Raw genomic sequence first — 26579 nt, forward strand, 5'->3', positions numbered from 1 at the left:
AAACTTTCTGACTTTCTTTGACCCCTTTCTTTGCGCTTTTCTGAGAGGCATCTCTGCAAGTATTACTGTTGAAAAGATTCTCAAACAATGACAATTAGGTGGGACGTCCTCGATGGACACATGGTCCATTGGCGATATTGAGACCACCTTTTTTACTCACCTTATGTCCCCTCTGTCAAGCTTCCGGGTTTACCGTTCGCAGGAGTTCCCACGGTACCCGCAAGAGTCATTACGGATATCGCACTGGCATCTGCGTTCATACAATGTTGCAACGCTCACCAAAAAGTGCTCAAGTCACTCTTGGAGAAATTTACACGACTACCTGCCGTTAGCGCCACGGAGGTCCTCGGTGGTCCACGAATGCCGTACTGTTATCGCAGGAGGTTCCCACGATGTTAAACTCTTGCGTCAGGTCGCACCGTGAGAAAGCCCTTTCAACCTTCTGAATTCCAGTAAATATAAGCCCTTTCATATGTCAGTCCCGCCATCCTGGGAATTAACCTACGCTGCACTCCCTCAATAGCAAGAATGTCCTTCCTCAAATTAGGAGACCAAAACTGCACACAATACTCCAGGTGCAGTCTCACCAGGGCCCTGTACAACTGCAATCTGACCTCCTTGCTGCTATACTCAAATTTTTATCAGATACAATTTAACCTCAGCGAATCAGGCTTGCTTCTCTTTTGATCCACCATGTTTGCCCAAGCGCCTGCTAATTTTCTCCCAGATTATAATTTCCAAAACGTCATCATCATATCTCCAATCTAATGCTATATGGGTGTATTACTTGTTTGACTGGGGCATTAGAGTCGCCTTTAACCTGAAGGAGGCACCAATTAATTTTTGTTTTGTCCTCATTATATTTGGTATCTCTAATCTTTTAACACCGAAACACATCACCTTTCAAAGTACATGTTTTCAGCCAAACGACATCTCATAATCACTTACTTTTTCCATAGCATACCTACCTCCTCTAACATACTGATGCTGCCTTTCTCTGTAAATCTAGAAATTAAGTGACATGTAAATGTAAAAACTAATAACATTAATGCATAGCTTGTATTGTATAGATGCGTACCTTCTATTCACAACAGTAACATATGATAAGAAATTATTCCAGCTTACCTCAAGAACATTTGAATTTTTTAACGCCCTTGCTATGAGTTTTACATCTGTGGTTAACTTTTTCATCTTGTTGAACACTGTCAGCACAGATATATCAACATCTAGGGTTGATAAAAATAATTATTAAATATAAATACATTTTAATCTTTAATTGTTTATATTTATATCATGAGGCACTACTCACATCCATCTCTGGATTTCTGAATCTGTTCCTGGAGGAAGCGGTCTTTGTGGAGGTTTACGTCACCAAACCAAAATTCCACCTGCTTTTTAATCTCAGAAAGCACCTTGTTAACCCGTGACCTTTTCTTTTTCTCCTTTTCCTTCTTCTGGATACTGGACTCCGTCTGTGCTGCATCACTTGACACTTTTTCTGTCTCCTCCATATTCAGTCCAAGGCAATAAGCTATTTATGAAGGAAATGCATTAAGCTTATCAAGAATAGTTTTAAAACATAAGCATCAAGATGGACTTCAAGAGTAGGCATATTGTTAACAAAAGTTATTTTAAACCACTGACTAGCAGTTTACAGAATGCAGTACCACCACCTGAGATCAGTTAATATGACATAGTATCACATTAGATAAGGCTTATATAGGCCAAACCATCAAAATAATCTGCTACGTTTTTGATCTAAGGTTATACTTTTATGCAACAACAAACTGTCACTTATACAGATTAGTTTTGGGTAGCAGCATGCAATAAATGATTCAACAGACAAGATGATTGATTTAGATCAAAAACAAACACAATTTGCTGGAGTAAATTAGCGGGTCATTAATTTATAGGGTCAGGCATCATCAATTTACATGGGCCAAATAACCTACAGTCCCACATGTCTTTGGGGGGGAAGGGTGGAAGTGGAGGGGGGGGGAAGGGTGGAGGTGGAGGGGGGGGGGAAGAAACTGGAGCACCCAGAGGAAACCCACATGGTCACAGGAAGAACATGCAGACTCCACACAGACAGCACCCAAGGGTGGACCGAATGGGTCTGGCATCATGATGCAGCTGCTCTGCCAGGTCTGCCCCAGCGCCACCATAGAGGAAATGGATCGGTGATATTTTGGCTCGGGACCCTTCTTCATTCTCCCTGATTGAGAAGCTTGGCCAAAAGAGCCTAATTCCAAGGGTAGGCAAGAATGACTGGCCTCGATATTTAAACAGCATTTAATCAAATGTGGAATGTAATCTCCTTAATAAAACTGAAGTGGGCATCAATGGATAAATTCTCCAGTGGCAGGAGAACCCAATCTTTCAAAGTGAAATGGCTGTGATTTGTTGGAAGTCAATTATGCCAGCCCAGTACATTGACAGATGACTTTCTCAAAAGTATCTTTATTAATTACCATCCCTCTATCATAAGATTAAAAGTGAGGATTCTCGTTGGTAATTGCACAATCTTCAGTTGAATTCAGGCGAACACTTGGCATGATTAAAGTGACTGATTGAAAGGTACAGCATGGAAACAGGCCCTTCAGCCCACCGCTTCCACATTGACCATCAATCACCCCTTGACAATCAACACTAGTTGTATATCATCCCACCATAGCATCCACTCGCTATGGACCATGGGCAATTTTACAAAGGCAAATTAATCTACTAACCTGCACGTCTTTGGGATGTGGGAGTAAATCGTGCCACCCAGAGGAAATCCATGCGGTCACAGGGAGAACAGGTAATCTCCACACAAACAGCACCCAACAGGATCTAACCCAGGTCTCAGATGCCATGATGCGTCAACTCTACCAGCAGCAAGTGAATGCAAGGCCAATTAAAGGATGTTCTTATTAGGTAGGAGAAATTTAGTCATACGGTGGTGAATTGTTGGAAGTCTTTATCACAGAAAGCTGTGGAGGCCAAGTCAGTGGATATTTTTAAGGCAGAGATAGATAGATTCTTGATTAGTACAGGTGTCAGAAGTTATGGGGAAAAGGCAGGAGAATTGGTTTAGGAGGGAGAGATAGATCAGCCATGATTGAATGGTGGAGGAGACTTGATGGGTCGAATGGCCTAATTCTACTCCTATTCCTTATGACCTTTTGATCAAGCAACAACCAGCCCCGACTTGAGCAGACTTCATATTCTGATACTGATGATAATGCTACCACTCAGCATGTAGATAGATTTATTTAGATTTGGTTGTTCCGACAATCCATATTCAAAGGGACCATCCACAGATTACAATCCCTTGCAATGGACACCCCAAAAGACTAAGGAAATTCGACATGTTTCCAATGACTTTCACAAAATGTCTACAGATCCACTTTAGAAACCATCCTAACAGGATCCATCACAATTTGGTTTGTCAACTGCGCTGGCCAAGACCACAAGAAACTGTACGAAAGAACTGCAAATGCTGGAGAATATCTGAAGAAGGGTCTTGACCTGAAACGTCACCTGTTCCTTCTTCCCAGAGATGCTGCTTGTCCTGTTGAGTTACTCCAGCATTTTGTGTCTACCACAAGAAACTGTAGAGTTGTGGACACAGCCCAGTCCAATATGCAAACCAGCCTCCCCATTCTCCCTCATCCCCCTCCCGATGAAGTCCATCTACACTTCATGCTGCCTCGGGAAAGCAGCCAATATAATCACAGTTCACTTATCGTCATTCTTCTTTTCCCCTCTCCAATCAGGCAATTCCTGAAACCACGTATCACCTTGAGGAAGCTCGAAAAGATTTAAACTTACAAAATGGATTCAGCTGAAATTAAGAAATTGCAAAGCCAGCAAAACACACTAACCTTTGCTTTCAGTACACTAACGAGGCTAACAAACTGTTGATGTTCCTTTTCCAATAACATAAGCGAGATAATGAGCACAGCTTCATGAATGTCTCCTCTATAATATAAACATTTAGAGGGGGTTCAGACTCTTGGCACTAACTCTTGCTCTATAAGATTATAATGTGCGTCATAAGTAGAAAAAACAAAATGCTTGTTCTGCAGAAAAATAGCCTTCTCATATAACCATATATGGCTAACCCTTCCTCTGTCAGAAGAACCTGTCAATCTTAAGAACCTGTCAATCTTAAGGATCTGTTAATCTTAAGAAGCAAGAGGCTCTAGATAAGGTATAGCTGAATCGTTGATTATGGGAGTATATATATGTACTTAAATCACTGCCCCTTTGTGTGGGGATGAGAACTCTGTATAGTCTGTAATCTGCATAAAGTGTTTTACCACACCCGCCTGGCGGCATAAAGATTGTAATGCTCAATACTGACTTTATTTGCATTTTTGCCTGTTTAAGAATACTGAACCACAACAACCTGATTCAAGAACAGTTTATACCTCTGCGGATATCAGACTCTTGAATGGGCTTCTTATAAGATAATGATGTATTTGTGATCACCCAACGTATCTCGTTGCGGCCCATGCATATTTTGTTTTTATCTGCACTTTCTCAGTAGCTGTAACACTACATTCTGTATTCCCTTTCCCTTTTGTTTGCATTACCCATAGTATTCATGTACGGTGTGATTTCTATGGATAGAAGGCAAAATAAAGCTTTTCACTGTTTCTTGGTACATGAGAGAAAAACAAACTAATACCAGCCTTTCAGGGGACCCATGTGCCTTGCCAACTGTCAGGAGTTGGAAGCAGAACAGAGGCACCCCATGTCCTTCCCCCTCAGGGACTCCTGCTGCCCCCCCACTCCACTCCTCCAAAAGTCTCTTTACACCCTTAGTCAGTCACACACACACACTATTCAGCAGATCACATGAAAAAAAATTCAGCGATGACGCTTGGTGCCAGGCCTTGGAAAATAGGCACTCACTTAAACATCTTGAGATTGGCATGGACCATTAAAGCAGTAGGCATAAAGGTAAATAAACCAACAGCATGGGAAGAGCTGGTCATGTGCTTTTCCAACAATGTAGGTATGTGGTTCCAATGTCCAAAGCAATTTAGTAGATCAAATGTGACTCACAGACCAAATGATGGAGCACACCCCACCCAGAGTTGGAGAGGCACTGGCTTAAAGCTTGGTCAATTAAATACGTTTTAAGGTCTGAGGAAAGATTGGTAGAAAGGCTACGTAGGAATTACAGGGCACAGGTCATGCCACTCACCATGGAGTACATTTTCTTTGCAATAAGCACAAACTGCTCACAATAATCACAAACTGTTGATTATTGATCCTGGTCCGAGAACACTGATGCAATTATTAAGAAAGCACATCAGCGCCTCTACGTCCTGAGAAGATTACGGAGAGTCGGTTTGTCAAGGAGGACTCTCTCTAACTTCTACAGGTGCACAGTAGAGAGCATGCTGACCGGTTGCATCGTGGCTTGGTTCGGCAACTGTAACGCCCTGGAGAGGAAAAGACTACAAAAAGTAGGAAGCACTGCCCAGTCCATCATCGGCTCTGACCTCCCATCCATCGAGGGGATCTATCGAAGTCGCTGCCTCATAAAGGCTGGCAGTATCATCAAGGACCCACACCATCCTGGCCACGCACTCATCTCCCTGCTACCTTCAGGTAGAAGGTACAGGAGCCTGAAGACTGCAAGACTGCAATGACTTGGTTGAGGAATAGCTACTTCCCCACAGCCACAGGCTATTAAAATTGGCTCGGACAAAACTCTGAACATTAATAGCTCATTATCTGTTACAATACAATATATTTGTTGTCATTTGAACCTCATTGAGGTTCAAACGAAATTTGGTTTCTGCAGTCATACACACAAGAAAAATAACCAAGACACAACACAATTTAACAAACATCCATCACAGTGAATCTCCTCCTCACTGTGATGGAAGCCAAAGTCTTATCTCTCCCCTGCACTCCTCATTCTCCTCCCGATGTCAGAGTCAAAGCCCCCGGCGGGCGATGGTAAGTGTCCCGCGGCCATTAAAGCCGCGCCGGGTAATGCAAGGCCACGCTCCGGGTCTTGGAGCCCCCCAAGTCCCACGGCCGTTAAAGCCGCGCCAGGCGATGATGCAAGGCCCCGCTACAGATAATTTTCAACCCCGCAACTCGGGCGGGAGAAGTTGCCGTTGCGGTAGCCCCGAAAAGCAGTCTCCCAGCAGAGACCCGCGGGCTCCCGGTGTTACTGTCCACTAGATTTGCGGTTGGAACCTCCGAATCTCTGGGGTCGGGCTGCAGCAGCGCGCCACCACCGCTCCTCCCGCACTGAACTCGGCCAGCTCCGCGATGGTAAGTAAGTCCGCAGCTCCGCGACTGGAGCCCCAGGTCGTTCCGGTTGGAGGCCGCTCCACGGTGCTAGGCCCCACCAACAATGGAGACCCGACAGAGAAAAGGTCGGGTTCTCCGTGCAGGGTTAAAGATCTTAAAAGTTTCACCACCCCCCGCCCCCACACACATACCCAGTTAAAAAAAAACTTTAAACTACATTCAAACGAGACAAAAAATAAAAAACGACAGACGGACTGCAGAGGCCGCTGCGACGTGAGTCGCGCCGCCCACCCATTTGCACTTTATCAGTTTATTTATTCATGTGTGTATTTACGTATATAATGGTATATGGACACGCTGATCTGTTTTGTAGTCAATGCCTACTATGTTCTGTTGTGCTGAAGCAAAGCAAGAATTTCATTGTCCTATCAGGGACACATGACAATAAACTCTCTTGACTCTTGACTTGTGCGACTGAAACAGGGGTGGAAGCCTAATTCTAGGAATTCAAAGGAGATGGTTTGGACAAGATGGGCTCAAATTTGGACAACCACAAGGTTAGTATCTTGAGAAGAATGTTAGGTGAGAGGTGCGGCTGTACTTTACAAGTAAAATAATAGATAACGGTAGCTTTGAAAGAAGACAGGAATTAAAAATATCTATAATTCACACAGAGGCCAGAAGAGAACGTTGAAAGGCAGCAATTAACTTGGAATGTAATGAAGACCACAGGAGGTAGATCTCACGAATAACTGAGAGCAGGAGGGGAAATGTTGATAGTTGTCCTTCAATCAACAGTATAAGATAGTCATTTGTGCAAGGTAGTCCACATAAGCGTAGTCTTAATTCTGTCACTACCATTAGTTGATAGATATTATGTCATCCGTACGATCTCTTGCATTCGTTTACTTGATGTGTTTATGTTTGTTGTAATATTTATTTCATTCCCAACAGCTGTGTGTCGTGCACACATAGATGGACACACATACAGGAGAGCTCTTGCATTCATATATTTGATGTGTTGCAGTGTCTTGCACTGTTGCGATCCACTGTGCAGTCCACTGTGATCAATATGGTCATCCCCACCAAGCTCACCACCAAACTCCACCAGTTAGGCCTCAGCTCACCGATATGCGATTGGATCCTGAATTTTCTGACGGAGCGACCGCAGGCAGTGAGACTGGGCCCGCACCTGTCCTCCACTATCACCCTGAGCACCGGCACACCACTGGGATGTGTACTGAGCCCCATGCTCTACTCCCTCTTCACACACGACTGTGTTCCTGCATTCGACACCAACACCATCGTCAAGTTCGCAGATGACACAACGGTGATCGGGCTAATCACCAACAGTGATGAAACAAACTAGAGCGGAGGTGCAGAACCTTGTCCTTAAACACCTCCAAGATCAAGGAGCTGATTATCGACTTCAGGAGGTCACATAATGGAGAATACGCCCCAATCTCCATCTACAGGGACAGTGTGGAGAGAGTGTCCAGCTTTAAGTTTCTGGGTACTCACATTTCAGAGGACCTCACATGATCCACCAACACCGCTGCGCTGGTCAAGAAGGCACAGCAACGACTGTTCTTTCTGAGAACATTGAAAAGGACTGGTCTGCCCCAACAGCTGCTGACAACCTTCTACCGCTGCACGACAGAGAGCATACTATCGTATGGCATCTATGTGTGGTATCTCAGCTGCGCGGAGGCGGAGAGGAGAGCTCTTCAGCGCGTCGTCCACAGAGCGCAGAAGATCATTGGGACACCGCTACCAGCCTTGGAGGGCATCTACCGCACACGGTGCCTCAGGAAGGCCGTCAGCATTCACAAAGACTCCTCACACCCTTGTAATGGGCTGTTCGAACTACTTCCTTCCGGCAGACATTACAAGGCCTTCCACGTCCCCCCCCCCCCCACGGACTGTCTCCCTCGGATGGTCACGTCGCACAGACACATCTGCACTTTAGCCTGTTTTTACTATTTTACTGTGTGGTTCAAAGATAGATAGAAAATGATAGATATTAATTTCAGCAATGTGTTGCCAAAGGAACGGCATTTTGCTGATCTAACATCCAGATGTTGAATTTAATGATTTATTAAATTTGCAGATGGAGGAATCATAAGGAGGGGCATAACAATAGAAACTATCCTGACATCAAATAAAAACATCAAATTATTAAAAAATAAAACATTGAGGAGAAAACCACCAAACAAAATATCTCTGGATTGATATTAACAACCATGAGTTCGATTCATGTATTTTACAAAATGGACTGAAAACCTCACAAGTAAACAGAATACAATGCTGCTCACCCAAATGCGTGCTTTAAATCCCCAACAAGATAGGTGGGAAATATTATTGCAATGTTGTGCAGAGGTCAGAACTCCGTTCAGTCCTATTCCAACAAATGCGCCTTCATCTCAGAGCGACCTGAAACGCGCGCCACCGCCGCACCGAAAGACCCGCGCTCTTCCTGTATGCCCAGGGTTCCAAGCCACACCAACCTTAAGTGAATGCACATTAAATTTTGAATGTATGGTCAAAATACAAAAAAAGCAGCGAGCTAAATGCACAACCCACAATTCATCAAACCATATTATACAGTAAATAAAAGTGTATAAAATCAAGTAAAAACGCAATCGTAATATAATACCCAGTCGGTGTAAAATGAAACACAAACTGCATCAAAATCAATTGTAGAAGAGAGCAAGAAATCAGTCTGTAGAGTAGTCACGACCCGAAAGTCACCTATTTATTTTCTCCAGACACGCTGTCTGACCCGCTGAGTTATTCCAGCATTTTCTATCTATCTTTAAACCACACACCAAACCGAGCTATGAAATATACCGCACCGCACAGTGGATCGCAACAGTGCAAGACACTGGAACACATCAAATAAATGAATGCAAGTGCTCTCCTGTATGTGTGTGTGTATGTGTCCATCTATGTGTGCACGACACACAGCTGTTGGGAATGAAATAAATATTACAACAAACATAAACACTTCAAGTAAACGGATGCAGGAGATCGTACGGATGACACCCAGCTGCTGGGAGTGAAACAAACGCGGTGGATCAGAGGAAACGAACAAATATAACAGCAAACATAAACAGGTCAGTGCATACCCCGCTCTGCGACACCCGGCTCGGCTCGGCGCGACTCGGCTCACTGCTCGGCGGCGCCGGTTAATGACGTAGCGCGGCGGGAATATTCCAGACGTCCCGGGGCTCGAGCTGCTGCTGCTGCTGCTGCCGGTAACAACAATAACAACACATCACCGCCACCGGTAACCGCGGGGTCAAAGATGCTGCTGCTGCCTGATGCTGCTGCTGAAGCTGCTGTTGCTGTTGTTGTGGTGTTGGTCGGCTTCGTGACCGCGGTGCTGCTGCTGCTGCTTCGTGTGTCGGGCTGGTGACAGCAGGCTCGCTGTCCCGGCTCTTAGAAACATAGGTGCAGGAGGAGGCCATTCGGCCCTTCGAGCCAGCACCGCCATTCATTGTGATCATGGCTGATCGTCCCCTATCAATAACCCGTGCCTGTCATCTCCCCATATCCCTTGACTCCACTAGCCCCTAGAGCTCTATCTAACTCTCTTAAATCCATCCAGTGACTTGGCCTCCACTGCCCTCTGTGGCAGGGAATTCCACACATTCACAACTCTGAGTGAAAACGTTTTTTTCGCATCTCAGTTTTCAATGGCCTCCTCTTTATTCTTAGACTGTGGCTCCTGGTTCTGGACTCGCCCAACATTGGGAACATTTTTTCTGCATCTAGCTTGTCCAGTCCTTTTATAATTTTATATGTTTCTATAAGATATCCCTCTCATCCTTCTAAATTCCAGTGAATGCAAGCCCAGTCTTTCCAATCATTCATCAGATGACAGTCCCGCCATCCTGGGGATTAACCTCGTGAACCTACGCTGCACTGCCTCAATAGCAAGGATGTCCTTCCTTATTAGGAGACCAAAACTGCACACAATACTCCAGATGTGATCTCATCAGGGCCCTGTACATCTGCAGAAGGACCTCTTTACCCCTATGCTCAAATCCTCTTGTTATGAAGGCCAACATGCCATTAGCTTTCTTCACTGCCTGCTGTACCTGCATGTTTACTTTCAGTGATTGGTGTACAAGGATACCCAGGTCTTGTTGCACTTCCCTTTTTCCTAATCTGACACTATTGAGATAATAATCTGCCTCCTTGTTCTTGCCGCTAGTGGATAACCTCACATTATCGACATTATACAGCATCTGCCATGCATCTGCCCACTCACTCAACCTGTCCAAGTCACCCTGCAACCTCCTAGCATCCTCTTCGCAGGTCACACTAACATCTTTTTGGCTTTCCTAACTACTTGCTGTATCAGCATGCTACTTGTTAGTCTCTTGGATTCAAGGATGACTTGAATTCCATTTCCAAATGTGGTAGTTCAGAGTACCTAATGAGGTCAACGTGAAACTAAAGACTCTTCCGTAGATGGGGCAGGTGGCCATTCATAGGGTTGGCAGTGGGAAGTTTGTGGTGGTTTCCTCACCCTGCCAATTACCCAGGCCAACTGTTTATTTTTAATGTATGGCTTAGAGGTTTACAATAGCATCCTGAATGCTCCTCCACTTTGAATAGTAATGGGTCAGAATTGCCAGTGAGGATGTTGTATTTCTTTAAGGTGGCTTTGAATACATCCTTGAATCTTTTTCTCTGTTTGCAAATCTATTTCCACTAGTTGGTCATGTAATTGATGTGCCCATTTCAATATGGACAATTGAATATAACGAAGCCCTCAATACTGGGGATGTTGTGCTGGAGCGAATAATGATTAACTTTGTAATCATTGTCATTCTAATGAATTTGCAAGATTTAGTGGGAATAGAATAGGTAGTATTTTTATTAAACCTGTGTTGGGTATATTGGTGGGCTGGGATCAGTGCCAAATTTAAGGTCTTGTTCTTCAAACATCTTTCTCCTCAGTTAATCAAAGGCCTTGCTGACACAATGAAGACAGGAGCCGCCGAGAAGTTACTTCTGAGACCTTATTTTGCCGGGTTTTCTGTGAATTTTTATTGTTGGAGGACAGTGTAGTGCATCAGGAGCAGATTGATAGAGGACCTTTGTCTTGGATAGCAAGTGGAAGCCCCAACCTCTCGTATGCTTCACTGAAAGTTATGATGTTGGCTTGGAGCTCTGAGCCTAGGCAAAGGAAAGTGTTTCTGTGCTGCTCACTTTCTAAAGTCTGAGCAAGCTTGGTTTTTGTAAAGGAGTGATAGCTGACACACTGTAACCTTTACTAGGAGTTTAATATAGCACACGGCACACACGTCCCAGCACTGACTGCATCCAGCCTTCAGGCGTACTGGGACCTAGTGGGAGGAACAAAGGGAGGATACTACAGTTATACTAATATGATGGGGCGTGGTTAGTGGTGATGAGGTAGCTACATTATAGGTTGCATGCATAAACCATCTACATCCTTCCCCATACAATTTAAACAAGTTACAGCAATGGCAGGTTGGTTATACAGTACCTGCAGAGCGAAGCAAACTCTCCGTATCGAGCCGGAGGTTTTACAATCCGACCCGAGCGAGTGCGCACAGCACCCTCACCCTCCCCACCCGAAAGAATAGGAGGAGGGACAGGAACAGAAACAGGAGGGGGAGAGAAGGTGGGTGGAGAACCAAGCTTGGAAGGGGAACGGAGAGGCACAGGTGAGCCAGGTTAAACAGAAGGGGTAGAATGAGCAGAAGTCGGAGAGAGAGGAGACCTGACACGGGACAACCGGGCCTGGGGAGCGAACCCAGGAAGAGCAGGGGGAGGTGCCCGAGGCAAACGGACCGACCGGGGCATGCAGGGATCAGAGGGTAAGTTAGTTGAGGAAGGCTCGACACGCGAAGGAGGGGTATACGGAATCGCAGGAGGTGGTTTGGGCTAGTTGACCGCCAACAGGTGCTGGCGGCTGCGTCGGTATACAGTCCCCTCAAAATCCACCAGGTAGGACCGTGGAGCGCTGTCGAACCCGACAACGGTGGTGTCGGGAATAGCCGGTGGGCGTCTGCAAACGGACGACCTGTCCAGGCATCAGTGGGGATAGGGGGCGGCAGGATTTGTCGTGCGAGCGGCGCTGGATTTCGTGCTTCTGGGCAATTCGATGCTGGACATCAGCAGGCTGCAGGACTTTGGGCATCAGGGACTGCTGGGCGATCGGCATCGGAGGGCGAATAACTCGGGACATGAGTCGTTGGGCAGGGGATCGCATAGTACTGTCCCTGGAAATGTTCCGAAGGTTCAGGAGACCCTGATAGAAATCCCCGTTGGAGAGACGGGATTGTTCAAGCAAGTGCTTAGCGCTGGGGACCGCTCGTTCAGCCAGTCCATTGCTCTGCGGGTACTCCGGGCTGCTGGTGAAATGATTGAAGTTCCACTTTGCAGCAAAAGCTTGAAATTCGGCGCTAGTAAACTGGCGGCCGTTGTCTGTCTGCAGCCGAACAGGGGAACCAAACGTGGCAAAGTGACGGCGTAGCTTACTGATCACCATCTCAGAGGTGATGGCAGGGAGGAGGTCCACCTCGAACCAATTTGAGTAAGAGTCTACCAGCACAAGGTACTGCTTCCCACGCCAGTCGAAAATATCGGCAGCCAGGGAAGACCAGGGCATGTCAGGGGCAGGCTGTTGTAGAAGTGGCTGTCGCTGCTGATGCGGGGCATGAGAGTTGCAGTCCGGACAGGAATCCACCCTGGCCTTGATGTACTTTGCCATGCCCGGCCAGTAATATTGTTCCTGGGCATGCGAGATAGTGGCATCTGCCCCGGGATGCCCCATTTGGGCGGCGTCGAAGTACAAACCATGCAGCGAGGCAGGGACGACCACTTTATGTCCCTTGATAATAATGCCGTCCCGGAGGACCAACTCATCGCGGACCAAAAAATAGGGGTGGACGCTAGCAGGCAATGAAGTCCGTTTGGTAGGCCACCCGCGCTTGATGACAGCAGCAAGCTGTTGCAGGTCGGGGTCGTTAGCGGTATGCTCAACCAGGCACTGTAGTTGCTTGGAAGGGACGAAGTTAACGTTCAGTACCTGTAAGTCTGCCTGCTCGAAGGGGTGCTGGTCGCAGGAGGTCCGGGGGCCCCGGGACAGCGCGTCAGCCACATGCATCTCGGTGCCCCTCTTGTACACGATTTTAAAGTCAAACCGCTGTAGCTGCAGCATCATCCGCTGTAGCCTGGTTGGAGCGCAGTGTATAGGCTTGTTAAGTATCGTCACCAGTGGCTGGTGATCCGTCTCAACGGTGAACCTGGTTCCAAATAGGAAGTCCTTAAACTTTGAACACGCAAACACCACCGCCAGCAGCTCCTTCTCTATCTGCGCATAGCGCTGCTCTGTGTCCGTCATGGTCCTGGAGGCATAAGAGATAGGCAGCAGCGAGTCACCATCATGGGGCTGCAGGCAAGCAGCACCCAGTCCAAAACGAGAAGCGTCGCAAGTGACCACGACCGGACGCAGTAGATCAAAGAACTTCAGAGAAGGTGTGCTGATCAGCTTCGTCTTTAGCAGGTCAAACGCCTGCTGGTGGTGTGGAAACCATGACCAAGCTATGTCCTTTTTAGTGAGTTGTCTCAGGGGTGCGCTCAGGGGACAATAAAAGAAAACCGGTAAATGGGAGACGCGAGTTTAACTTTCTGACACCATGTAAAGGAGTGATAGCTGACACACTGTAACCTTTACTAGGAGTTTAATATAGCACATGGCACACACGTCCCAGCACTGACTGCATCCAGCCTTCAGGCGTACTGGGACCTAGTGGGAGGAACAAAGGGAGGATACTACAGTTATACTAATATGATGGGGCGTGGTTAGTGGTGATGAGGTAGCTACATTATAGGTTGCATGCATAAACCATCTACAGTTTTAAAATGTAACTGCCACAGGTTGAAGAGCTTTCCAATACATCTGAAGATTACGTCTGTTCTTGTTGGAAGTTTGTCTAAGGTGAGATGTAATATTGCATGAAGAAAAATGAGAGAAGTGTTGGGGCACAAGTGCAGCTTTGTTCGACATTGGAAAATAGTTCTGTGGTAAACCTGTTGGTTAATATTATAGCTTGCATGCTATTGTGGAACAACTGTAAGGCGGAGACAAGTTTCTGTGGGTGGTTGCCACAATGCTTTACATCCCAATCTATCAACCATTCTTCATGTTTGAGGCTAGGCAGCATTTGTTAATAGCCCTTTTGATCTCAAGGCTGAGATGATCCTATCATAAGAAAAGAACCATATCCTTTTCAGAAAAAAAATCATAATGAATTACTGCATGGTGTGCATAAAAATGAAATTCCTTATTTTTTATTTTACCCTCTGAAGTGCAGGAAAAATGAGACTGATTATAAATATGTAAGTAGTTGTTGTAGTGCCTTGCTCACAGTTATCTTGATTTGAATCAACTAATTCAGCACAATTCAGTGACACTAAATGCTATGAGTGCAGTACCATTCTGCAAAGTAAAATACATTATTTAAGAGTTATTTTCTTTATCCCAAACTGTAAGCCCTTCTTTATTAATTTTTAAGCTCTCATTTAACCTGGGGCACTCCTAATTAATTTGTGCAGCAGAGCTGCCAAGTAGTACGGATTTTCCGTATTTTGTACGGAAATGCGATTAGAATACGGATGTGCGATTTTGTGTTAAATACGGATTTTAAATACGCAGTTCAGTCTGAAGAAGGCAAGGCAAGGCAAGGCAACTTTATTTATATAGCACATTTCATACACGAGGCCGACTCAAAGTGCTTCACATAAAAACATGTCATACAATAAAATGAAATAATAAAATAGAAGAATTAAAAGAAAATAAAGCAAAATTAAAAATGCATTATAAAAAGTGTAAAAGTTAAAAGTGCAATGTAGTTAAGATTTAGCTGATAGCTAAAGTAAACATAAAAGTTTTCAGTCTTGTTTTAAAAGTGGTCAAAGTTGAGGCAAGTCTTAAATCTTCAGGAAGTTTATTCCAGCTATTTGTTGCATAGTAACTAAATCCTGCTTTCCCATGTTTTGTATTTACTCTGGGAATCACTAACAGATTGGTCTCAGAAGATCTTAGCGGTCTAGAAGGCTTATATAGTGGAAGCATGTCAGTGATATACTTTGGCCCTAAACCATGTAGTGATTTATAGGTGAGCAGCAGGATTTTGAAATCAATTCTCTGACATACAGGGAGGGAGCCAATGTAAGGATTTAAGAATTGGTGTAATGTGTTCAAATTTTTTGGTCTTTGTTAGAACTCTAGCAACAGCGTTCTGAACAAGCTGTAGCTGCCTGACAGTTTTTTTCGGAAGACCTGCAAGGTGACCGTTACAATAATCTAGCCTACTAGTAATAAAGGCATGTACAAGTTTTTCTAAGTCTTGAGCTGACATGAGTCCTCTTAATCTTGCTACGTTTTTGAGGTGATAGTAGGCCGATTTTGTTACTGATTTGATTTGACTGTCGAAATGTAAATCTGAATCCATAATAACCCCAAGATTTCTGACTTTGTTTGAAGTTTTCAGGGACAGAGAGTGAAGGTGTTGGGTTACTTTAAGCCTTTCTTTTTTAGCACCAAAAACAATTATCTCCGTTTTGTCCTTATTTAGCTGAAGGAAATTTTGGCACATCCAGTCTTTGACTTGCTCAATGCACTGGCACAGCAGATCTATGGGGCGATAGTCATTTGGTGATAGCGCTACATAGATTTGAGTGTCATCGGCATAGCAGTGGTGGTCAATATTATTATTTCGCATGATTTGCCCTAGTGGGAGCATGTAGATGTTGAATAAAGAGGGCCCTAAGATCGAACCTTGCGGGACTCCACATGTTGGTTCCGCTACAAAGTCGCCAATGGAAACAAAATAGTTCCTATCTTGTAGATATGACCTGTGCCTGAAAGCCACACCCATTTTTCCAACCTGTCCAAAAGTATTGAGTGATCAACAGTGTCGAATGCAGCACTGAGGTCTAATAGCATTAATATTGAAACTTTGCCAGAGTCTGTGTTAAGACGGATGTCATTTACAACTTTAATAAGGGCGGTCTCGGTGCTATGAAGAGGTCGAAATCCTGACTGGAAGTTGTCGTAGCAGCCAGTTGAAGCCAGGAAGTGATTAAGTTGCTGGAGGACAACTTTCTCAATGATTTTACTTATGAAAGATAGGTTTGATATTGGTCTATAGTTGTTAATAATAGAGGCAGAGAAACGTCACGCATTCCTTCTATCCAGAGACGCTGCCTGTCCTGCTCCAGGTTTAAACAGTGCGCTGTCAGTTTAACGTGTGGGAATTTAACCGAAAAGCTGTCGGTTACAGCGCTATGGGTTCTAAAAATAGCGCTATGGGCTTTAAACATAGCACTATGGGCTTTACACATAGCGCTATGGCCACAGCGCTAAGGGTCACAGACTGTTCAGGAAAATTCTCATATAACAATGAGTCTTTGGAATTCTCTTTCTCAGTGATAGTTGAGCCTTTGATTATTTTTCAGGTAGTGGTAGAATTCTGGATAAGCCCAGTGGTGAAAGGTTACCAGTGGGTTTGCTGTTATATTGGGATTGGCCTTGATTTTACAGAGCAGTGTGTGGGCTCAAGAGGGAGAGGCGGAGAGAGGGAGAAGATGGAGAGGGGAGGGAGGGACAGAGGGAGATGGAGAGAGAGGTAGGGAGAGAGGGAGGAAGGGAAAAAGAGACGGCGGGAGAAAAAAAGGGAGGAAATAGAGAGAGAGAGAGAGGGTGGGAGGGAAATGGGGTGGGAGGGATAGAAAGGGGGAGGAGAGAGAGGGATGGAGAGACAGATGGAGGGAGGGAGGGAGTGGGAGGCTTCCAAAATGGCTTCTGCATCATCATGGTGCTAAAGCAGGAAGCAGCCGTTCAAACAGCAGTAAACAAAGAGAAGGCAATGAATGCACTGTCAAGTAAGGTGCGTAGAAGACATGTCAATTGGTAGCAAAGTTATGCATTCTTGTACTCTGACATGGGTATGACTGCACATTTAAAAAAAAAAAAACTTTTTTCAGCAAAATGGCACCGTCAGCAAAATACTGATTTTCAGGTACTAGAATACTGAAATGCTTTGACAAAACCTGGCAGCTCTGGTGCAGGTAGTGGAGGCTGTTCATCAACACAAGTGCCAGAAGATTCTGCTTGAAGACTTGAGCCCTGTAGTGATTTCAACACTGCAGCAGAAGCCCTGCTGAATTGATGTGTAACCAGCTGAAAACGGTTATGGGCCTTGATATCATAGAACTATTTCTCAATAAGCAAAGCTGATCTACGCCAGCATTGCCTTAAATAATCAGCCCATAAAGTCAATCCCACTGCGATAAAATAATAACCTGTTACACATAATGTCTGAAGAAGGGTTGCGGCCCGAAATGTTGCCTATTTCCTTAGCTCCATAGATGCTGCTGCACCCGCTGAGTTTCTCCAGCATTTTTGTGTACCTTCGATTTTCCAGCATATGCAGTTCCGTCTTAAACACATAACCTCTGACACCATTCAACAAAATTGTTCCGAGTGTATAAATAATGTATATTTTTCTACTTAGAGCTGGTGCAATTGAATTATGAATTAGCCTTGCTGAAGTGACTTGGTGTTTGGAAAAGGAAAGAAAATGCCTTGCCGTGAATTTATTGTAAGTAAGCTAACTTTTACTTTATTTGTTCGTTTGATGTATTTGAATTATTTTGTGGCAGTGCCATTTTTGTAAAGTCAGATGATTGGTTTACCTCACATAATTGCCTCAAACTTGGAATTATTCATTTTAATTTGAAATGTTTCGAGAAATCTCACTTTAAAAACATCTTGTTTGACTGAAATGCAAAACATCCATCACTTGATCATTTAATCCTTGCTTTATTCTTTAGGTGCTCTACACAAATCAGAAAATACAAAAAGCAAAAAAATGGCATGATGGTGTTTTAAAGACTAGTTCTCCTGGAAATAAGGTTTGGTTATCAAGTAGTGAGATACTTTCTACTAAAATATTTTCTACTAAAGTATAGTTTAACGTCACAGTAAGGAGGATATAGCTTTCCACCTACATAAAGTAACACTCAGTAAAATAACTGTTGAGACTGTGCATAGTTTAGCTTCATTACAAGACATATTGTTCAGACGCTGTGAATGAAACTGAAGTTCAATTGTTAATGATGACTGATTATTTGCATTAGCAGGATAGTTCTGAGAAATAAATTGGGTTTCGTTATATGACTGCAAGTATAACTTTATTCTGAAAATGATCTTTTCCTTGTCTTCACGCTAAATTACAAATTCACAGATGACACTCGTACTACAGTCTTTCATTTGAAAAGTAATTCAATGGTGCAATATGATTCAATGGTGCTTTATTGTCATGTGCAAAGTGCATTTTCCAAGTCCAGTTCATGCTCCAGTTGTTATTGAATGGTGTTCAATTCAGCCAAACCCTAGGCTGGTGTTTGCCTCCAGCTGCTGCTTTCCTTGGTCGACCGGCAACTGGCGTCCTCTCCTCGCCCGTCAACCATTGTGTCCCTGGGACGCATCCTGCATCCGATCTTGAAGGTGTGGTAGACCAGAACCCAGCTTCCTTTCTTCTCCAGCGACATTACTCCTCTCCCGTCGCATCCAGTGTTGTCCCCGGCTCCATTCTCCCAGACTCTGGTCTCCAGCGGACGACCAGGGTAGCTTGGTGAACTGCTCTTCCTGGCCGTGGTGTGTCGGATCTTGCATTCCGCCCGCACGGCTCACAGTGTGTGGTGTTGATGGGATTTTTCCACATCTGCTTCATGTCCAAGCTTCTCATATTGTACATCTAATTCTAACAGCATGCATTGCTGGGTAGGTATCAGAAGTATGCCACGGTTTTCTCTTTCCTATCCGCTCACCTGTGGAAGTTGTAGTTCCCAACTGAAATCAATCAACTCATCTTAAGCAGAGACCCAACAAATTTGAGACAGCATTGAAAAATGTCTCATCAAAGAAATATCTGAAAAAGGCTGCAATTCTCAATATTTGGAATTTAATTTTGAATCAATATCTGTTTGTGATTAACAGTTTTTAAATATTGTTTCCCCCTATTGCTGAAATAAAAATAGACTTATCTGCATCTGGCACAGAGACAGTGCATTTATGTTGTAAGAGCAGTGTCTTTATTAGCATTTGGTCTTTTACAAAACATATCCATTGCAGGATTATAGATTCACTGTGCCTTCAAGACCTACCTTTTTAGTTGAAATCTCAAAACAATGCAGATGTAATACAATTGTGTTTGGTGCATCAATGGCAGTAAATTCATTGTTTTCATGTTTTACTTCTATTTGGATTGTTCAACCAAAGTATTCTTTCATAACATATTCAGTTTTGTAAAAATGAAAGTTTGGAGAACAAAGAGACTTTTTGCTGTAGAAATAGAATGCTGGAAATATTTTTGGCAGTGTTTGTGAAGAGAGGAATAAATTTCCAGTTGATGACCTATCATCAATATGTTTTATTTTCCATTCAGGCTACTTTGTATGATGATAAAGGACTTTGTCTGGATCACATCTATGTCAGATTTGGAGAGGTGAGAGTTTTATTTAATGTTTTTTCATCTCTGATTGTTTCATTTGTGGAAATGTTGTACATGCAGCAATGAGCAGTCCCATGATTTACTGTATTTAATTATAGTTGATTGAACAGTTATCCATCAATAAAGTGACAGGTTTTCATCTAGAAGGATCTTTGAAGATTTTAAAAGAATAGTTAAAAAATAAAATGTTTCCATTTGTGGATGAAAAACAAATGGGGGGGCCTTAAATAGTCGAAAGTCAAAAATTAAACTATTTAACAAACCCAAAATAAGCTGCTTTCCCTAGAAACTGGTCAGAATCTGGACTTGTGACCACAGGGAATAACTGAGACAAATAGTTTGGATCTAGTCAAGAACAAGTTAGATGAGCACATGAAGGAGAAATGAGTAGGTCAATGTGTTGATTGGGTTAAATGAAGTGTTAGAAGGCTTCAATAGCATAGAAACAGCCAGAGAGATTAATTTCCCAAACTGTTTTTGTGTTGTAAATGTTTTATAATATATATTCTACTTCTTCACCACCCTCTTTAAGATCTACTGTTGGGTGCACAGAACCTTCACCATCTAAATACCGCAAAGTTGATGTTTTCAGAGCCGTTTCAAAAATCCATTTTGCAGCCTTTGATTTAATCGTCATCACACCAAAACTGTGGAGCCTCGGAGTCATTGCAATGGAGTGGCTATTTTGACATTTGTAACACCATGCCCTACATCAGTTCATCTAGTGCAGAAACGTCAGACTTTTTATTATTATTATTACTTCTGAGACTGACTATTCTAAACATTTCTGGGAAACCTCATGTGAGCTCCACTCTCTAAACTTGACTTAATTTATGAATTTATCTATCTAGTATGTTCAGCAATTGACCTTTATGTGCTTATATGGTAACAAATTCTACACCCTCTGGGTGAAAACATTTCTAATCTCAGTCCTCAATGTATTACCCATGTATTCTGAGACAGAGACCCCATTTGTTTTAGTCGCCCCTGCCAGAGGAAGTATCCTTGTGGCATCCTGTCTGTCCAACAATTTACAACTGTTCCTTTTGAAGATTGTTTATTGTTTCTTCCCTCCCTGTCCCCATAATTTTTTCTGGTTCCACAACCGTTATTATCTGCGCTCCTCTAGTTCTGGCCTTTTTATGATTTTGTGATTTAATTATTCCACTATAGTAGCCATAGCTCAGGCTACTTGATTCCTGAGTTCTGGACCTTTCTCTGGTAATATTCTGCTTCTTGCCCACCCTTTTACCAAATCTCTGACCAAGAGTTGCGAAATATTGTTTGGTGCTCCAGTTCATGGAATATTTAGGAAAGTTAAAAATGCTTCAAAGTGCATGAGGAACATCAAAAAATAAAGGTGGGAGTAGGCCATTTGGCCTCTTAAGACTGCTCCTCCATCCAATATCATCACGGGCGATCACCTATCTCAGCAAAATATTCTTGTTCACATCTCTTGCCCCTTGATGTATTTTTCATTTGGAAATGTATCTATCTCCTCATATGAATTTATCTATCTAGTATGTTCAGCAATTGACCTTTATGTGCTTATATGGTAACAAATTCTACACCCTCTGGGTGAAGACATTTCTAATCTCAGTCCTCAATGTATTACCCATGTATTCTGAGACAGAGACCCCATTCGTTTTAGTCGCCCCTGCCAGAGGAAGTATCCTTGTGGCATCCTGTCTGTCCAGCACTTTGAGAATTTTATGTTTCAATTAGATCTCCTCTCATTCTTCTTCCAAATAATTTCAATATTGTTTTCTGCTGCTTTGGTAGATAAAATCGGGCAAGGAATTTGAAAGTGATCGATATTTAATTACAGTGGAAGAAGAAAAAATGTTCCAAGAAAGGGACACTAATTGTATCGGTGAAGAAGAAGCCACAAAACCTGTTACAACTAATGTAAATCTCTCAAACCCAGTTCGACGTTACTTGCCTGTGGGTCTGAAACGGAAGTACACTGTATGTAAAGTATTTTATGAACCTTTTTGCATTTGGGTGTTCACCATTAATGGCTTGAGTAAGCATTCTAATTCAATTTCATGCAAATATTACAGGGCTTCCAAGGACCTCGGGAGGTGTCAAAGAAGCTGACAACAGAGCAGAATAATGCATCATTCACAATGGCTAAATCCCAGAAGCCAAGCTCATCACTCCCTCAGCTTAATGCTACATCACTCCTTTTTTCTACTATGTGCGCAAAGAATGCCTTAAGTTGCTCTGCACTTCTGCAAGATTCTTCAGAAACAACTAATAGAGATTCAACAAGTGAAACTATGTTAAGCTCTAAATTACCCTCTACAGTTTCACTGAGTCAATACTGTACATTGAGGGACAGTGATGAAATGAATATGGTTTATTCTGCTGGATTTGCTGCAATGGCTTCCAATCCAGAGGGCACTTCCTATAGTAATAGAGTACATGAAAATAAGAGGAGCAAAGCTCAGATTTTAGCACTGCTTGATGGAAAAACAGAGTCACGCTGCAATATGTCAGAAAATCATCCACAGGAGCCATCGGTTGGTCCTGACATTGCTTGTGCAGTAGATATAAGTGTCCATCATGCTGGTTACTCTCCTGGTAAAATGTCAGATCCTAGATTGGCACAACATTGTGATATAGATTTGCCAACGAACTGTGATGTAAGTGGAAATTTATCTGAAGGTTTAGGAATAGGAAGTTCCTTGAATATTCAAGAAATCCAACAGAAATGTGAGAAGAAGGAAGAACCAATTACTCCAAATACAAGAGAGCAGACTGAGGAGAATTATACAAATGCTGGAGAGGCATTGGACAATAATGTTTGCAGGGCAAAAGAATGTTATATCAAATTGGATAATCCATCCGAGTTGCTTTCAACTACTCACAGTGACTATTCTGAGAAACCAATTGCACAAGTAGAATTGAGCACCTTGAGCACTAATAATTTTGTTGATATAAACTTTGATCTACTAGGGGAATTTATCTCAGAGGAAAATGGAACAACTAATTTGTATGAAAATGAAATATTGTCACAAAGATCATTGAACATATGTAGTGCTCCTGCTAAACCCATTCCAGCACTTCCCATACCTAAATGTATGGAAGTCCATCAAACCGACCACGTGGAATTGAAAACTTTGTTGCCTGTTTCTGAAGAGGAGGACTTGGATCCAATTTTGCAAGGAAATAATCAAACTGAAATTAAATCCATAAATCACCCGAACACCGCATCTTTATCGGAAAAACATTCCCAGTGTCCTCGGAAGTATCCTATACATGAACCAAAAGAGCTAAGATCTAAAGCTGATGACTACTCTCTCAGTCATGCTCCAAAATACACAATTTCACTGTTAAAATCTTTATCGGAACATAGCAATGCAATCGAAAGTTTAGAAAAGCTTAATGTACAGAAACCCTTTGAAGACTGTGCAATGAATGGGGTTCTGGAACAAGCATTTAATAGGTCAGAAGAAATTACAGGAGGTAAGAAGGTGAACCTATGACTTATTAATAAAAATAACAAATTCAAGCAAGAGGATCCATTGGGCCCTCGTGCCTGTTCTGCCGTTCAATTGGATTGTGGCTATTCTTTTATTTTGATACCTTTTTCCTTCAATAATCCTATGTTTCTCTATTCTTTTCATGGATAAATACTTTCAAAGGTAATTACGTTATCATTCTGTTTTTCACCATAGTGATAACCACCTGTTTTTCCATGTTTTATTCAATCTACCATGTTCTTTGCCATTGACTTAATTTGTCTATCTCCCCAACACCTCTTCAGGTAGTTCTGCTTTAAGGTATATTTCCATAAATTGAATTGGAAAAAGGACTAAGAGGAAAAACTTTTTCACCCAGAGAGTTGTGAATCTGTGGAATTCTCTGCCACAGAAGGCAGTGGCGGCCAATTCAGTAGATATTTTCAAGAGGGAGTTCGATTTAGCTCTTAGGGCTAAAAGAATCAAGGGATATGGGGGAAAAAGCAGGAACGGAGTACTAATTTTCGATGATCAGCCATGACCATATTGAATGGCGGTGCTGGCTCGAAGGGCTGAATGGCCTAATCCTGCACCTATGTTTCTAACACGATTGGTGCATTAGGCCAAACTGCTTATAGCTCGATTTCAATTAAGAATTGGAGAAACACAAAAAATAATTTGGAAATTAATAAGCAGAGAATAAACCTGTTTCCACTTAACTTCTCTGCAATAATCAGACACCCTTATCTGGAGAACACACCTGCTACTTTAACCGCGGGTAGCGATCAAAACTGACAAGTAAACACATTTATTGACATTTGGGTACTAATGCTGTATTAAACATTGTTAAATGCAGCCATTATTATTTTTGACTTGCAGTAACAAGAATAAATTTACAGCTACTAAGAAGATCATTATTTTCAAAAATCCTCTGGGGGGGAAGGGGGGGGATAACTTTGTTATTACGAGTCTGAAACTCTCCAACATCTATCCTCCTTTTCCCAAATGACATATTTTATATAACATTAGGTTTCTTGGGAATCCAACTATCACATTATATCAGAACTGCCTGTACATCCTTCATATCGCCACCATAGCCTTGTGTCAAACGTACTGTGGAATGATCCATGAACTGCAAATTTTTTTTTAAACGTGTGTAGGAATAAATTCCAAGAATGAGGATTTGAAGCAATGTTGTATTTTCAGCCAGAATCCCAACTACAGCCCTGCAGATTGTAACAAAGACAGAGGTGAGAAACTGTAAAACAATGTTAATCCAACAACAGAAATTACATAGTGCATTTTTTTAATGGTACAAGATATAGATAAATATTACTGCAAACAATGTTATTACCATGGTTTTAAGATACAGAAACACAATTGTCTAGTGTTCTGAAAAAGTATTTGTAAAATAAACCAATTTATGTTACTTGTTCAGAACTCCAGGAGCCAGAAAAACCTGGAACAGTAAACCCTCGTTTTTACAGACCTCTTTATAACGAATTTTGGTTATAGCAGATTGATCTATTGACCTTCACTCCAAGGCTAGGCTGCCAATGCCACTCCGGCCCATGCTGCGTCTCCGGCCGCTCCTGCCTCCACCGTTGTCGCCGCCACCATTAGCACTGCCTCCACCGCTAAACCCACTGCTGCCACCGACCCTTACCTGAACTTTGGCTGCCAATGACTGTGCAGAACCTCTCCTCCAGCGGAAGAAGGGTCCTGACTCAACACGTCATCTATCCATGTTCTCCAGAGTTACTACCTGACCCACAGAGGTATGCCCCTGTCCCACTTAGGAAACCTGAACGGAAACCTCTGGAGACTTTGCGCCCCACCCAAGGTTTCCGTGCGGTTGCCGGAGGTTGCAGGTAGTGAAAGCAGGTAGGGAGACTGACAAAAACCTCCGGGGACTGCACGGAAACCTTGGGTGGGGCGCAAAGTCTCCAGAGGTTTCCGTTCAGGTTTCCTAAGTGGGACAGGGGCATTACTCCTGCACTTTGTGTGCTTTTATGTATTAACCAGCAACTGCAGCTGTTTGTTTCTACTTTTTAATACAAGGATAATCCCATATTCAGTTATAGCAGGCAATCAGACCTCCCCACCCCCCATGGTCTATTATAACAAAGGTTTACTGTAATTACAAATGCCTGAATACAATTGAATATGATTAATATTTAATATTAGGTTATGTTTCAATATAAAGCTATTACAAACTAAAAAAAGCTTGTGTAAATAGATTATAAATTTGCATTTATTTTATTTTCAAAAACAAATCAAACTGTGTTGTAGCTGTGAAAGTTTCAAAATCAACATCACTTGTGGGTTTTTTTCAATGACATGTACATTGAATATGAAAAACGTAGTTAATTATCTACCAGTGAAATTTGTTTGTTTCTTAGTTTCAACGGAACATTCTTTATGTACTCCAAGGAATTCGCCCACAGAGTTCAGCTGTTTGGCTGAGGTACAGTAGATACAGTCCATAATTTGTTTCATATTAAGATGTCATATTTTCATTATTGAGATTTCTGTGCCACAGTGAAACTGTGCATTCTTGTCTCATATGTACCTGTAAAATGCAAATGTGCAATGCAAAGTAGTATTATGAAACGCTATCCTTATAATGAAGCTAAATACAATAATCATGTAAATAATATTTGAAGATTTATTATTAAAAACCTACAAATGTTATGAATGTGCGATATCACTGCAACATGATGTGAAAAATAAATCCTTATGCTGCAGAATGACCTGCATGTCCTGGTTCTGATGTTCTGGTATTATTTCATTTTTAATTGTTTTATATGCTAGATGTGGAATATGAATCGTTTATAAAATTATATTATTCATCTTTTTTAACATTTACAGTCTGAGATAATTTGTAGAGATGCTCAATGAAAGATCAAACAGCCAAGAATTGATCTTGTGCGTTTACTTTTTTCAAGTATGTTCTATCTACACATAAGAAATAGGAATTATTTAGTTTAATTTAAAATTAATGTTATAATTTGCAAGAGTTTTTTTGCAGTAATTTAAAATTGTTCAGAGCATAAAACTGCAGATGTTGGAAATCCTAACTAAAACAGAAATGTTAGAAGAACTCAGCAGGTCATGCAGCATCCATGGGAGAGATATAGAGTCAGTGTTTCAGATGAAGAATCATTAACCTGAACTGGAAAAGTAAGAAAACAACCATGTTTAAAGTTGCAGAAATGTGAAGGGATAAAGAAGGTGCTTGACCCGAGTTTATCCTATTTCAATTTAAATTTAATATTTTGAA

At 42.5% G+C, this 26579-nt stretch overlaps 2 protein-coding genes across 7 annotated transcripts in view; one reads left to right on the forward strand and one right to left on the reverse strand.

Annotated features, from left to right (window-relative positions):
- The window catches only part of larp7 (La ribonucleoprotein 7, transcriptional regulator), a 52367-nt gene extending 42908 nt beyond the window's left edge, over positions 1–9459 (reverse strand). For 2 of the 4 annotated variants that reach the window (XM_033018693.1, XM_033018664.1), the window contains exons 1-3: positions 9393–9459; positions 1310–1531; positions 1126–1226 (exon numbers count right to left, since the gene is read on the reverse strand). In XM_033018693.1, coding sequence (XP_032874584.1) covers positions 1126–1226; positions 1310–1511 — 303 coding nt within the window. In that variant the 5' untranslated portion in view covers positions 1512–1531; positions 9393–9459. Of the gene's footprint in view, positions 1–1125; positions 1227–1309; positions 1532–3866; positions 3965–8579; positions 8772–9392 lie in introns of those variants that run through there. The other 2 variants (XM_033018674.1, XM_033018683.1) reach the window with 2 other exon arrangements.
- A 29-nt stretch (positions 9460–9488) lies between these two features.
- zgrf1 (zinc finger GRF-type containing 1) overlaps positions 9489–26579 on the forward strand; it is a 77031-nt gene continuing 59940 nt past the window's right edge. For 2 of the 3 annotated variants that reach the window (XM_033018633.1, XM_033018643.1), the window contains exons 1-8: positions 9489–9553; positions 17829–17915; positions 18148–18228; positions 19764–19823; positions 21612–21797; positions 21893–23300; positions 24457–24546; positions 25699–25763. In XM_033018633.1, coding sequence (XP_032874524.1) covers positions 17895–17915; positions 18148–18228; positions 19764–19823; positions 21612–21797; positions 21893–23300; positions 24457–24546; positions 25699–25763 — 1911 coding nt within the window. In that variant the 5' untranslated portion in view covers positions 9489–9553; positions 17829–17894. Of the gene's footprint in view, positions 9554–17828; positions 17920–18147; positions 18229–19763; positions 19824–21611; positions 21798–21892; positions 23301–24456; positions 24547–25698; positions 25764–26579 lie in introns of those variants that run through there. The other variant, XM_033018651.1, reaches the window with a different exon arrangement.

Source organism: Amblyraja radiata, chromosome 1, assembly GCF_010909765.2.
Source record: "Amblyraja radiata isolate CabotCenter1 chromosome 1, sAmbRad1.1.pri, whole genome shotgun sequence".
Classification (NCBI taxonomy): domain Eukaryota; kingdom Metazoa; phylum Chordata; class Chondrichthyes; order Rajiformes; family Rajidae; genus Amblyraja; species Amblyraja radiata.